Source organism: Durio zibethinus, chromosome 5 (genome assembly GCF_047325235.1).
Source record: "Durio zibethinus cultivar Kanyao isolate XHJ-2024 chromosome 5, ASM4732523v1, whole genome shotgun sequence".
Taxonomy (NCBI): Eukaryota; Viridiplantae; Streptophyta; class Magnoliopsida; order Malvales; family Malvaceae; genus Durio; species Durio zibethinus.
In genome coordinates, this window is record NC_143166.1 from 33,820,934 (window position 1) to 33,834,568 (window position 13,635).

At 30.7% G+C, this 13,635-nt stretch overlaps 1 protein-coding gene across 1 annotated transcript; it reads left to right on the plus strand.

The window, feature by feature from the left end:
• The first annotated feature begins 9,336 nt into the window (after positions 1–9,336).
• On the plus strand, positions 9,337–13,578 carry GPAT9 (glycerol-3-phosphate acyltransferase 9). Its single transcript, XM_022870106.2, has 12 exons — positions 9,337–9,549; positions 9,636–9,693; positions 9,977–10,095; positions 10,260–10,359; positions 10,578–10,673; positions 10,862–10,958; positions 11,607–11,694; positions 11,774–11,870; positions 11,963–12,048; positions 12,183–12,302; positions 12,452–12,550; positions 13,176–13,578. The coding sequence occupies exons 1-12, from the start codon at positions 9,428–9,430 to the stop codon at positions 13,222–13,224; spliced, it is 1,131 nt and encodes a 376-aa protein (XP_022725841.1). The 5' UTR covers positions 9,337–9,427; the 3' UTR covers positions 13,225–13,578.
• Positions 13,579–13,635: the final 57 nt, after the last annotated feature.

Genomic DNA, 13,635 nt, shown 5'->3' on the forward strand with positions numbered 1-13,635 from the left:
GAGAATGAAACTTGGTATTCAAATGATGTTTCAATTAATAAACTAATCTTTTTGGGATCTCGATTCCCATTATGAAACTTCATCTTCCAAAATTTTTTGCATTCAATTTTTCTTGGTCTCCACTTTGCATTGGTAGAGAGTTACTTAAGGGCATTGGTTTCAAAAGCCATAATTGCTATGGCTATGAGTACCAACTAAGAAATTTAATGCTATCTACCATGTCGTTTCAACTTTATATATATATATAAAGAAAATATAAATAAAATATAAGTTGTAATTTTTTTTTTTTACTAATGATAATTAGTAGTCATGCCTGCGAAATTAAGCTTCAAGGGATGCTAGTGAATATGACTATGGGAGTGTAATTGAATAAAAATTTTGATGAATCGATAATAAACATATTTGATTTATATTTGATTATGCTAATTTATTAAATTTAACATATGATATTAAATAATATTTTTATATTCGTTTATTAAATAAATTTAATACAAACAAAAGTTTGTTTGATTTGTTTATATTTATAAACAAACTCATTTAAAAATTATTTAAAGCTCATTCATTAAAAAACTATTTTTATTTATTTATTATTTAATAATGATAATAAATTTTTATTTTTATTTTTTAGGCTAATTTTATTATCTTATCACTTTCATTCACTCAACTTATTTTTTTAACTCATTACAAACAAGTTTAACTTTCAATCTATTTACTGTTATTTTTTATGTAAATTTGTTTGATAATAATTAGTTTATTGTTCATGAATATATTTATTTATTGTTTATGAATATATTAATATATATATATTTAAATATGTTTGTTCAATATTAATTAATAAATTTATTTAATTTAAACAAATTGAATATAACTCTAACGTGTATATCTTATCATTTGAATGAATTGAATTCAAATGTAATGAACAATATTTTTATCAAATATGAATCGATTTTGAATATTTTTAAAAATAAATAAACAAATCATAAACATAATTTTTATTTATATTCGTTCGTTTATACAAAATTATTATTTTTTAGTTTAATACAAATTTTTTTACACAATTGATCCAATTTAATTTCTTTTTTAGAACATGTCAAATTCTGTCATAATTGTTTAGAAGAATCGTCCTCGATTGTCAAATAAATTAAGTTTGGTGGCATTTGTATTTCATAATTACATGGTGCAAATTTTGAGAATGAACAATTATTTGAGGATGGAGCGACGGACATTAATTATTCAATATGATGTAAATTTCCGTGGAAACAATCATCAAAGGGAAAATCCTATAAAATTAATGCAATTATATATCATGACTGAAACCAGAGGCCTAGCTCTTGATCTGGATCATATCCTTAGTTAAAAAACAAATAATAAAGGTGTTGTTTCAGACTCTTTAACCCAAATATTGCATATTAAAAATATAACTTTACATATCAGATTTTTTTTTTTTTTTTACCTAATTAAGTCTCTTTGAATCCAAATCCAGTGATGCCCCATTTATTCTGTGTCTAAGTTCTGTCAGAGGAGGAAACAAAGATGAAGAAAGATTATAAAAGTGTGTCATTTAAAATCGGATCCAATGTGTTAGCACTGGCCTAGCATTATAATTGGTCCATAATACATTGACTTGTGACTAGCCAAAAAGTTAGGTGCATATAGTAATCAGATGCTCTCTGTTTGCACTCATTTATTATATGATTTGTGCCATTGCTTGGTCCTACATAAGAATTAATTTAGCCAATATAAGCTTTCCTTGTATGTATTATTTTATGGATGGATGTAATTTGATTTTCGGATTCTTGAGCATCTTCTTTATGCTCAAAGGTGGAATTTAGACAATGGATTTTCAACAAAAAAAAAAAATCATAACATGTAATTATTATATAAAATATGACATAAATATATAAATTATTAATATTTTATATAAATAAATATAAAAATTACTAAATTTATGATCTCTAAGACTAACCGATTTTATGACAAACAAACATAATCATAAGTATAGTTGCAATTAACTTCTCGATCAAATTCTCCAAAAAATTTTTTTTCAACTGTTCATTTAAGCTTGTTATGTTTCAATGTTTATTCTTCTTTTATAACTTTCAGTAAAAAGAACAAGGTGAACTTGAGTTGAACGATTTTAATTATTACTAAAATTCTTCTCATTTATATATGATTTGAACTGTGGAAGAGGCATTGAATAACCTTTAAACAATGCTGCCCTTCACTTTCTGCTTGGACGGTTGGAATATATATCACTTAATAATTAAAAAAGTAGGACCCTATGCCAACTTGCAACTGCATTCCATGCTTGCAAAATGCAACTTATTATGCCTTTACCCCTTCATCACTCCTTAAGGTGAATAACCCCTTTTATTCATACACAAGCAGAAATGGTTATAATTAGGAGTTAGAAAAAATTGAGAAAATAAAAAATTAATTTAGAATTATAATGTTTGATTCAATTTTGATTGTTTTTTTTATTTGATTCTAATTAAATTTGAATATTAAATATATATATATATTAGATTTAAATTGAACTTCAAATTAAAATATAAAAAATAAAAAAAACTAAACCGAATTATATATTTTATTAACTTTTATATTATTATAATTTTTTATAAAATAAAAATAATTATTTTATACCTAAATCTATTTAAATATATTAAAAATTATGTTAAAATAATATATAAAAAATTTTTTTAAAAATTGTTAAACTAAACTAAATCGGTAATATTTGATTTAGTTTGAATTGTATAAAAATTAAATTTTGATTTGAATCAAATTTTATAAATTAATAATTTTATATATTATTTAAAAAAATTAAATTGGATTCGATTTGATCCAAACTGTTATCACTCTTAATTATAACTATGAACATCGCTTTCATTTGGACGTAATTGATCATTCAAGTGAAACAATAAACCAACGAAATCTTTACTTTAGTGGTAATTAGGTAGTAAATTCCATTGAAACATATTGGCATTCTTAGGTTTTAAATTCAACTTAATGTGGTTGTGTCAATGAAATTATATGCAAGTAAATGATCTGGTTATTCACAAAAACAGCAGTACAAGTAAAGTGATCTTTGATTAAATTAGTGAAAGGAAAAGGAAGGCATGATTGAAGATCAAGAATCAAAATGAGAATATGCACACTGTCCTTCCAATTAGGAACACTTTTTGTTGTAGAATCCCTAAAAGAGGGATCCCCTTTTGTTCCACAGAAGACAATGGTGAGAGAATTAGGCCATAATGGTCTTATAGGATTTGAATGCCTACCCTTGAATCAAAATCAAGGTCCAATATTGGAAGGACAAATGGGAGCCCAGACCCCAGCGTCCACCGCATATAAACAAAGGCTGTAGTAATAGTACTTTTGAGAAGGGACGATTGGTGGGTAGTTGGCATTTTATAAGTACTTCAAGGATTGGGCGATTTACTAAGTTTGGGTGCTTTGTTTTGAAATGATTGGTACAAAGTTTGCACTAGCCAGTGAAGGGCTTTAGAATCTGCCAATCTCGTTATTTGTAGTTCTCAAATGACATATGGAAAGAAAGTCAAAGGCAAGATAAACCATGCAGGGAGGAACTTGAGTGTTCTGACTAAATTTGCAGTCATTCCATTTGAAAAACCCCCTGAAATTGGTCCATATTTTGCTCCCAGCAAAGGACTTTCTCTAACCTCTTTTGTAAGGGTGAGCGAAATCGGTTTAAACCGACTTAACGTATCAAAACCAGGGACGGCAATCAAGCCCGTCCCCGATAAGTTTCGGTCCGACTCGATCTTATAAGATCGGGTTTTTTCATTTGAATTTCGAATTTCGGATCAGGTTCGGGTTGAATTCGGGTATGCCTAAAATTCAACTTTACCCGACTCGATATTATTAAAAAATTATTTTTTAATTAATTAATTATATATATATATTTATATAATGATATTTTTAAATATTTATATTTAAAAAATAATATTTTTATTAATTTCGGGTTGAGTCGAGTCGGGTATGATTTACATAATATCGGGTCGGGTCGAATATTAAAAAATTCGGTTCGGGGCGGGTTCGGGGTGAGCAAAACCCGTCCCGAACCCGACCCGATGCCATCCCTAATCAAAACGATGAAAAATGGTCATTTATTTAATTTTAGTTATAATTAATTTTTTAGATCGATTAAATTAATTAATTTTTTATTCTTAAAATTAATAATTAAATTAATTGAATTAATTAATTTTTTAATAAATAAAAATAAAAAAATTAAAATAAATATTTTTATTTATTTTTTCTTATAAAATGTTATTGAAATTATTAAAATTTTTAGTGATTTAATTTGAATGATACTTGAATTTAACTTTTATAGGATTGAATTTATAACTAAATAATTGTTTATAATATAAACAAAATGATAAAAAATTTGATTATTTAATTAAACCGAACCGATTTTGAGCGATTTAATTATAGTTGATTATTTAAAAATTTTCAATCGATTTGATTACTTATTAAATGAAAATCAATTAATTCAATTATTAATTTTTTTCAAATCGAATTGATTTTGATTGGTTCAATTTTGATTCATTATTTAAAATTTTTTAATTAATTCAATTACTTGTTAAATAAAAATTAATTAATTCAATTATTATTACTTATTAAATGAAAATCAATTAATTCAATTATTAATTTTTTTCAAATCGAATCGATTAAATCGAATTGATTTTGATTGGTTCAATTTTGATTCATTATTTAAAATTTTTTAATTAATTCAATTACTTGTTAAATAAAAATTAATTAATTCAATTATTATTTTTTTCAAACCAAACCTATCAAAATGATTAATTGCTCACATTTACTGTAAACGGGTTAAAATATACATGACCCAAGGGATTATCAAGTTTTCTTTTAAAAGTATATCAATTCACTTTTTTTATTTATAATAAAATTAAGAATATTCCAAAATTTTATTTGGATTTAATTTAAATTATTTGATATGAAAGTTAATTTATTTTTAATAATGATTTGAAAACATTATTTTTTAATTAATTTATTGTAATGACACATACCTGCTTAATCACAACTCCTGATCCCTATATTTTCAAGGTTCATCTCAAATTGGAGTAATCCTAAAGGAACACTGATTTCAAGCCAAGGTTTTTTTTTTTTGATCAAATTTCAAGCAAAGTCACATAATGTTGGAAGTATAATAATTTTGATTGTGATGGATAGATTAGCATACTGCATTGGTGACTGGCCTCCTCCTTTTTTCACTATTTTTTTTTCTCTTTGCATTAGTGTCCCTTCATTTTGACTTACAAAATAATGTTGGCCCTCATATAAGAGAAAATAAAGGCAATTATACCATCATATTTTGCCTCAAATTATTATTCACTTAAATTTATACCACACATCAAATAAAGGCAATTGTTATTCACTTAGAAGTGAATTTTGTTGGAACGAGAAAATTTGAAATGCACAAATTGGGGCCCAACCTAATACTTGAATGAAGGGCCAATTGACAATTGAGGTTGTTTGGAATGAACCACCCTGAAATCAAAAAAGAAGAAAGGTCCACCATTGCAATCATTACTCCTACTTTTTTAACCACCGCACGGAGAAGAGAGGAGAGGTTTCTCAACCACTGCCTCAACAACTTGCTAGAGCTCCCACTTTCTTTTTGTAGAATCTCCGGAACATCATTCCATGAAAAGCAAAATCCAGCCGTGGAATCAACATGTGTATAAAATATTCAACAAAAACTTGCTTTGTAGATTTTGAAAGGTTCCACTTCATCCTATGAGTGTAGAAGCCTAACAATGTTTGATGGGCTGGGCTACAGATTGTATTATCTACATTAACATGTTTGGACCAGAGCTAAGATATTCTAACACAATGTCCAGAAGATTACTACCAATTCATTCAGACATGAATGCTGTATGATTTTTCTCCTCTAATTTCCTTTTCCTTGGCTGCTTCTCAAGGGTTAAAATCTGGGTTCTGGTTAAACTATGTCAAAGTTTGGGTAACACTCAGCTGGGTTCTAGTTAAACCATGTTAAAATTTCAGGGTAACTTACTATGAATATGTGAGGATGGAGGCATAGGTTTTACCTCGAGTTTGTATCTTGTCTGTAGTTAAACAGCAATTAAAAGTATGTCTTCTTTCAAAAAATGATGTCAGTTTGCTTTGATTGAGCTTTAACGCATTTGAATTTCTTCAAAACTTTTGTGTTGTAACCTGCAGATCTATGTCTTTCGAATTGACGCCATGAAGACTATACGTCTCTGCCATTGGAGCGGAGAAGACCAGCAATGTGCCCAACATTAGTGCCCTTGACAAGGCTCTAAGCAAGCATATGAGAAGTATTTAATATCAGCATACTGCTTCATGCAGCATGATTGAAACGAGTAGAAGAGAAAGCTAAAACATTGCGCTATCTTCCAAATTATTCACCAGGAAAAGGTCACAGAGTATGAAAGAGCAGCACTGGAATGTCAGGTCATCAACAATAGAGATTCTCATATACCTCTTGGGTTATCCAAGCACGAGTGTCACGGACCTAAGGGGAGTCCTGAATCCCACATCGAATATAATAGGAAGGTCCCTGGGGTATAAAAGGGTTCACACCATCTCCGCCTTGTGAGGCGCCTTTTGTAGGACAAAACCGTGAGGCCAGGGGGCCAGAGCGGACAATACCTCACAAGGGTGTGAACCGTGGCGGAAGGCTGATCTGGGACGCCGGAAGGGTGAATGCCCGGGTCCCGGAGCCGCGCGGGTTCGGAGCTTAAGTCTCGACCCGTGATAAGTGGTATCAGAGCCAGCCCTAAACCGTTCGATCCACGCCGAGCGCCTCGAGGGAGGTAGGCAGGGTGGCCGGCCTCCGTGACGAGGGCGTCACGAGGTTGGGTGCGGGAGAATGTCACGGACCTAAGGGGGAGTCCTGAATCTCACATCGAACATAATAGGAAGGTCCCTGGGGTATAAAAGGGTTCACACCATCTCCGCCTTGTGAGGCGCCTTTTGTAGGACAAAACCGTGAGGCCAGGGGGGTCAGAGCGGACAATACTTCACAAGGGTGTGAACCGTGGCGGAAGGCTGATCTGGGACGCCGGAAGGGTGAATGCCCGGGTCCCGGAGCCGCGCGGGTTCGGAGCTTGAGTCTCGACCCGTGACACGAGGACCGGCAAATGTGAGAAGCTTGCCATTAATGTTCTCATTTGCGTAAAGCTATAAATGACAATCGAGCTATATCCTAACACCAAAAGAAAACTTGATTAAATACCAAAATCCCATGATAAATAACAAGTATTCTGCCATAAACATGAAACCAACGTCCCACGATACAATATATGCATGTCTAACCTGTGTGTCCATGTACGCGTTTCTTGTTGGAGACTTCTCTTCTAGGGTTAAAGACAATGAATTTTTCTCTTATTATAGATTTTATTGTTATCGGTATTGATATATATGCGTAGAATGGGACTCTATTCTTGTCCGATTAATCAATTTTTCAAAAATTTATTAAACTATGAAGTGAATGAGTGAATGATTTGATTAATGAATATTCTATTTGATTTTTTATTTTAACTTGTAATCGATTCACAACAATTCCTTTTATTTTTCATATAAATTGAAGTATAGGTACAGGATATTGCCCAAAAAACCCCTGACAAATTAGCAACAAGCATTTATAAAAATAAAAGCATTAGTACAAGAAAGAAACATGGTTCAAACATTTACTGGTTCTATCAAGCAGTCGTTTTTTATTTATGTTCATTTTATTTTTTTATATGTACATAAATTATGATATATAATTTTTTTATAAAATATGATATTAATATATAAATTGTAATACATGAATTATCATATATATATATATATATAAATCAAGTTACACAAAAATTTTACATTTTTTTAATCACTAATTGTCAATTATCCCTTAAATTAGTTGATATGTTATTATAATTTTTTTAAAAATTATTAGTTCGAGAGAATTTAGGCTTATAATATTTTCTTTAGTTTAAAATTATATTAGAAATTTGAAAAAGAATCATTAATTTTAATAAATTTAAGAAATGAGATTAAATTTTTTTGAAATTAATAACTGTAAAATTAAAAATTTTATATTAATTTAAATTGACATCTTACATATATATATATATACATATATATATATATATATATTTACATACATACTTTGAACCCAGGCTTGCTGCGCCGTTCATTGAATTGAAGTAGATTACGATTTATACCAAATAATTTATTAATTTGAGGCCCAAACGAGAAAGACACTTCTCTTCATTAATTATTCTGAAGGAGTCCAAGTGCTTGAAATTTGGGGTGTCATTAAGAGAGAGTGAGGTGGAACAAGAATAGATGCTATCAGAAGAAAGGCACATTAATCATTAAAAAAATAATAAATCACAATGGTCTGAAATCTGAATAAGAACCAAAAAAAAAAAAAAAAAAAAAGAAGGTTAATTCTTTCTCTTGTATAAATTAATGAGAAGTAGGATTCTATTATTTGGTAATTTTGTACCCAATGGATGTGGACTTTGGTCCTTGGATGTTTCTATTAAAAAAAGGGACAAAAATGGTGAGTTATATTAAACCTAAAAATAATTTTTTATTAATTTCTTTTTCACTGAGTGTCTGCTAAAATGAAAAAAAAAATCATGATTTCTCTCTCTGTTGATTTTTGTTGGATTTCTAATTTATTAAACTTACTAATAGATTTTTTTTTTAAAAATTTTTGTTGGAATTTCTTTATTAATAAACCAAAGGAAGGAAAAGCTCTTGAGTTTGATTTATGAATTTACCTTGTTGATGAAAATAAAATTTTAATATTACTATAACTAATTTTCATAAATTAAAGTTAGCTTAAATGATAAAAAAGTTTATCAAAAAAAAGAAAACTTTCTTATTTTTAAATAAACATGTAAACTTATTAATTCTAATATTTATCTCATTTAAAATATTAAAATTTATATATTCATATAATATTTTATATTAAAATTATATATTATAATTTATGTCAATAAAAAATAAAAAATTTATTTATAATTATTATTAAAATTTTAAATCATATTATTTAATATATTTTTGTCATATTAAATTATAAAATCTACTTAATTGTGTAGATAAACTACAATTAAAAAGCTATTGAAGTTTTTCTTTTGAAATAAAAAGTTAAAATTTTGAATTTCATATTTTCTTAAAAAAACATCATTAAAACATACGGGCATTGAATTTTCATTGTATTGCGTGTAGAGTAAATAAATAAATAAATAAAATAAAATAAAAAAATTTCTGTTTGGTTTTATCGATATAAATAAGGAAAAAAACCCAATTTTAAAAGTCCAAACCAAACAAAATCCCACAAACCAAATCAGAGTATTAGACCACACCACGGCGCAGGAAGGCAAAAAAGAAAAGAAAACAAGAAATGAGCGGTATTGAAGGGAAGCTGAGCTCATCGAGCTCCGAATTGGACTTGGATCGACCCAACATCGAAGATTATCTCCCTTCCGGATCCTCCATTCATGAACCCCGCGGCAAGCTTCGTCTGTAATTACACTTCCCCCCATCTTTTCTTTCGATTTTTTTCTTGAAAATCAGTTAATTAATGATTAGGGTTTTTGAATTGGTTTCAGACGGGATTTACTTGATATTTCTCCCACTTTAACTGAAGCCGCTGGTGCCATAGTTGATGTAATCTCTCTCTTCCTCTCCTCATTTATTATAAAGGTCTGCATGTTTCCCGGGAAAATGATTAACGAAAGCGAAGACCAATAGTTTGTGAATAACAAAATTCTTGATTTTATATATATTTTGTGTTTGAGTGTGAGTTAAATTTGAATTATCTAGTAATTTTTAATAAAAGAAAAATGATTGGCGTGTTCTTATTTACGCTAAAGTTTTGATCTTGAGTAGAAGTATCTGGTGAAAGATTTTTCAAGATTTAACTGATTATAGCTGTGTACTCAATGGGCAGGATTCATTCACTCGGTGTTTTAAGTCGAATCCTCCTGAACCATGGAACTGGAATGTGTATTTGTTTCCTCTGTGGTGTTTTGGTGTGGCTATTCGGTACTTGGTTTTATTCCCTGTGAGGTTAGCCATTATGCTTTTCAAAAGTAATATCTAATTGTTTAATGCATGATGGTTTTTGTTTGAATAGGTTTACTTACGTCAGCTTTAGAGGTTAGTAGGTAGCATGTTATATGTTGAAATACTCGCGATGTTTCTGAGTTTCCATTATGCTGTTAAATCTGCAGGGTTATAGTTTTGACGATAGGATGGATATTATTTCTGTCATCTGTCATTCCTGTACACTTTCTACTCAAAGGGCACGATAAGCTGCGGGAAAAGATGGAGGTGTGAACTTTATGCATTTCGAGTTTGTGCAGCTTTTATGTCTTTCTTTTGTCTCTGTATATGTGTATGTGTGTGTGGTGGTTTTATACCATACTTATGAAGGAAGAAAAGGTTTAAAATTCTAAACAGGCAACTTGTGCTTTACCTGTATTCTAGCACATTTATCTCATTCAAAGTTTATGCCTAAACTTATTAAGTTCATTATATTTTCTTTTCAGAGGTTTCTGGTGGAGCTCCTCTGCAGCTTCTTTGTTGCATCCTGGACTGGAGTGGTTAAGTACCATGGACCACGGCCTAGCATGCGGCCCAAGCAGGTTTAGCTGACTATTCTTTCTACTCCTTATGGTCTTCCTAGTTCCCTTGTTTGTATCTAAGTTTTTGTTTTGTTTTGTTTTAATTTTTATTTCATTGAGGTTTTGGTCTGATTCTGTAGTACTCTTTTTAGGCTGTGTATCTTTCAAAATTAAAATGTATCTGAGCATTCCTTCCATGGATTTAACAGGTGTTTGTGGCCAATCATACTTCTATGATTGATTTCATCATATTAGAACAGATGACTCCATTTGCTGTGATTATGCAGAAGCACCCTGGATGGGTTGGTAAGTAGTAGTGCAAAATACTTATGAATGATGTTTATAGAATTAATGTTGGTAGGGATTCTTGGTTAGCTGATTAGTTCTGTTGCATGCTTTTCCGAGTTTTCCTGAATCACGTTTCATTACATCTGGTTGTATGTCAGTTTTAAAACTCATCAGTTACAGCCTGTCACTCAACATTTCATATTAGATGTTGAAATTATAGAATTCCTTACTTTTATGTTTTCATAAGAAAATCCCTATGGAGAAATATATAGCTTTGTGTTTGCTAAATTTTCTCCATTATTTCTGTTGGAATGAGCTTCAAGATTTTATGGCTATACAGTACACAATTACTATTATTGTGCAAAACGGCCCTCTTATTCACAAAGATCTTTACTGGTGCACAAATGTTGGTGACAGAGAAATGCATGTCCTTGCTGCTTGGTTTGATAGTTTTCATGATGCCTGTTATGGACTATAGATGTTGAATAACTTTATGATGCAGCTTTTCATCTTTTTAAGTTGAAAGAACACAATTCCAGGTGCTCTGCTATCTTTTTCTTTTATTAAAAATAGATTTTGATGGCAGTATTGGAGGAGTGAGAATTAGGTTAATATCTTGTGTATATTGAGAATGAAACAATCTATTTGATTTTCTTTTACATACAGGACTTATACAGAGCACTATTTTAGAGAGTGTAGGGTGTATTTGGTTTAACCGTTCAGAGGCGAAAGATCGTGAAATTGTAGCAAAGAAGTAAGTGCAATTAGAGTAGGGAAAATTTTTATTTCAATATGTATTCCTTCTCATGATTGTGTTTACTTCTGAATTTCAGGTTAAGGGATCATATTCAGGGGGTTGACAATAATCCTCTTCTTATATTTCCTGAAGGGACCTGTGTAAACAATCAATATAGTGTTATGTTTAAGAAGGTATAGCTGTTAGTATTTTGGGAGAACTGCCTACGTTGTTCCTTTCACATGGTTCCTACTTTCTTTAACTTGGTTTCTTTGATGATGTTTAGGGTGCATTTGAACTTGGTTGCACAGTTTGCCCGATTGCAATCAAGTACAATAAAATTTTTGTTGATGCATTTTGGAATAGCCGGAAGTAAGCAATTGATCACCAAGTGTTCAGCTGTTCCTGCACAACTATAAAATGACTTGCATGTTTTGTCATCATTGATTTGTTGTTTTGTGGTTTGTGATACCTCTGATGTCTTACCAATATTACATTTCATGCAGGCAGTCCTTCACAATGCATCTGTTGCAGCTTATGACATCCTGGGCTGTTGTTTGTGACGTGTGGTACCTAGAGCCCCAAAATCTAAAACCTGGAGAAACACCAATTGAATTTGCAGAGAGGTAAGTACTATTCTTAATTAGTTTCGATCAGTACTTAATGGCACCAGTTAACAAGTTTTATGTCATCTCTTATCTTTTATAGACACAAACTTGGCTCTGTGTCGTCCTCTAGAAAGCAATAGCTTTGATTCTGATATCCTTCTATACAGGGTAAGAGACATAATATCTGTCCGAGCAGGTCTTAAAAAGGTTCCATGGGATGGATATTTGAAGTACTCTCGTCCTAGCCCTAAGCATACAGAACGAAAGTAAGACAATCCTCTCCTATTCCTTTCCCTTGTTCCTGGTTGTGATAACATCTGATATCTTTAGATCTTCATTTGTGTTTTATATTGATGGCATTCACTAATATCTAATTTTCCTAGTATCACGTTTAAGTGCATAAACGCCTGGGGCATCTTAAATGGTAGCTGGAACTATGAGGTCGTTCTTGGTAGTTCATGGTACTGTTGTTAATACCACAAAGATATAGCTTCTCATGTCAGTGCATCCAAGTTACCATTTAAAATACTTTATCAACATGGTTGCAACTAGGTCCCTTGTCCTTGTTAACCAACCCTTACAACAGGATTTCCTAGTCCTTGACTTACTCAGGATAAGGACACCATTTTGAGTAACTTTTTTATATAATAAGATTATATTGCTATATTATTTATTTTTGTTTCATAAACATAGGCTATTACATTTGTGATTCTGTCATTTTATTACTTTAGATGAATTGAATATTTGCTGCAAAGTTTCCAGTACCTGGAAGTCTTTCAATTATCATCATTTCATTCATGCTGTTCAATTTTTTACTTTTATGCTTTGAATTGCTGAGCTGGTTTATGGAACTAAGAATAGTAGTCTAAATGGTTCATTTTACACTTGCAGACAACAAAGCTTTGCTGAATCTGTGCTTCGGCGACTGGAAGAAAAGTGATACCGTAATGTACGTTTGTTTAGTTGTCTTCATCGATAACGAGAGGCATATCTGCTCACTTAATTTCCCATTTGTTGTATGCTGATTTTTTTTTCTTAGAATTAGTCGGTGGTTTTGGTCAGCACTCATAGTCTTTTTTTCCTGTACATCTGGTTGATGCTTGGAACTGTTGTGTGTGTGTGTGTGTTTTTTTTCGGCTTTTCGATCAAAAGAATACAGTATAATGGCGGCAATGATCAGCTGGCCTGGCCCAGTTACGTCCATTTCATGTGTACATAAAATATGACCCGTAAGCTGCACGATACCAAAAACACAAATGAAGAAAAATTCGAGCTATTCGCATGTTTTTATCTATTTATATGTGGTTTTTTTTAATTGTTCTTTTAAAAATATGCAACTGTGGAAGTCAAT

Excerpts from the sequence above, each read along its gene's own strand:
- GPAT9 (XM_022870106.2), top strand. The coding sequence starts at position 9,428 with ATGAGCGGTATTGAAGGGAAGCTGAGCTCATCGAGCTCCGAATTGGAC. Across the intron at positions 9,550-9,635 it reads CCCCGCGGCAAGCTTCGTCT|ACGGGATTTACTTGATATTT; the intron begins GTAATTACACTT and ends AATTGGTTTCAG. Across the intron at positions 12,551-13,175 it reads CCTAAGCATACAGAACGAAA|ACAACAAAGCTTTGCTGAAT; the intron begins GTAAGACAATCC and ends TTACACTTGCAG.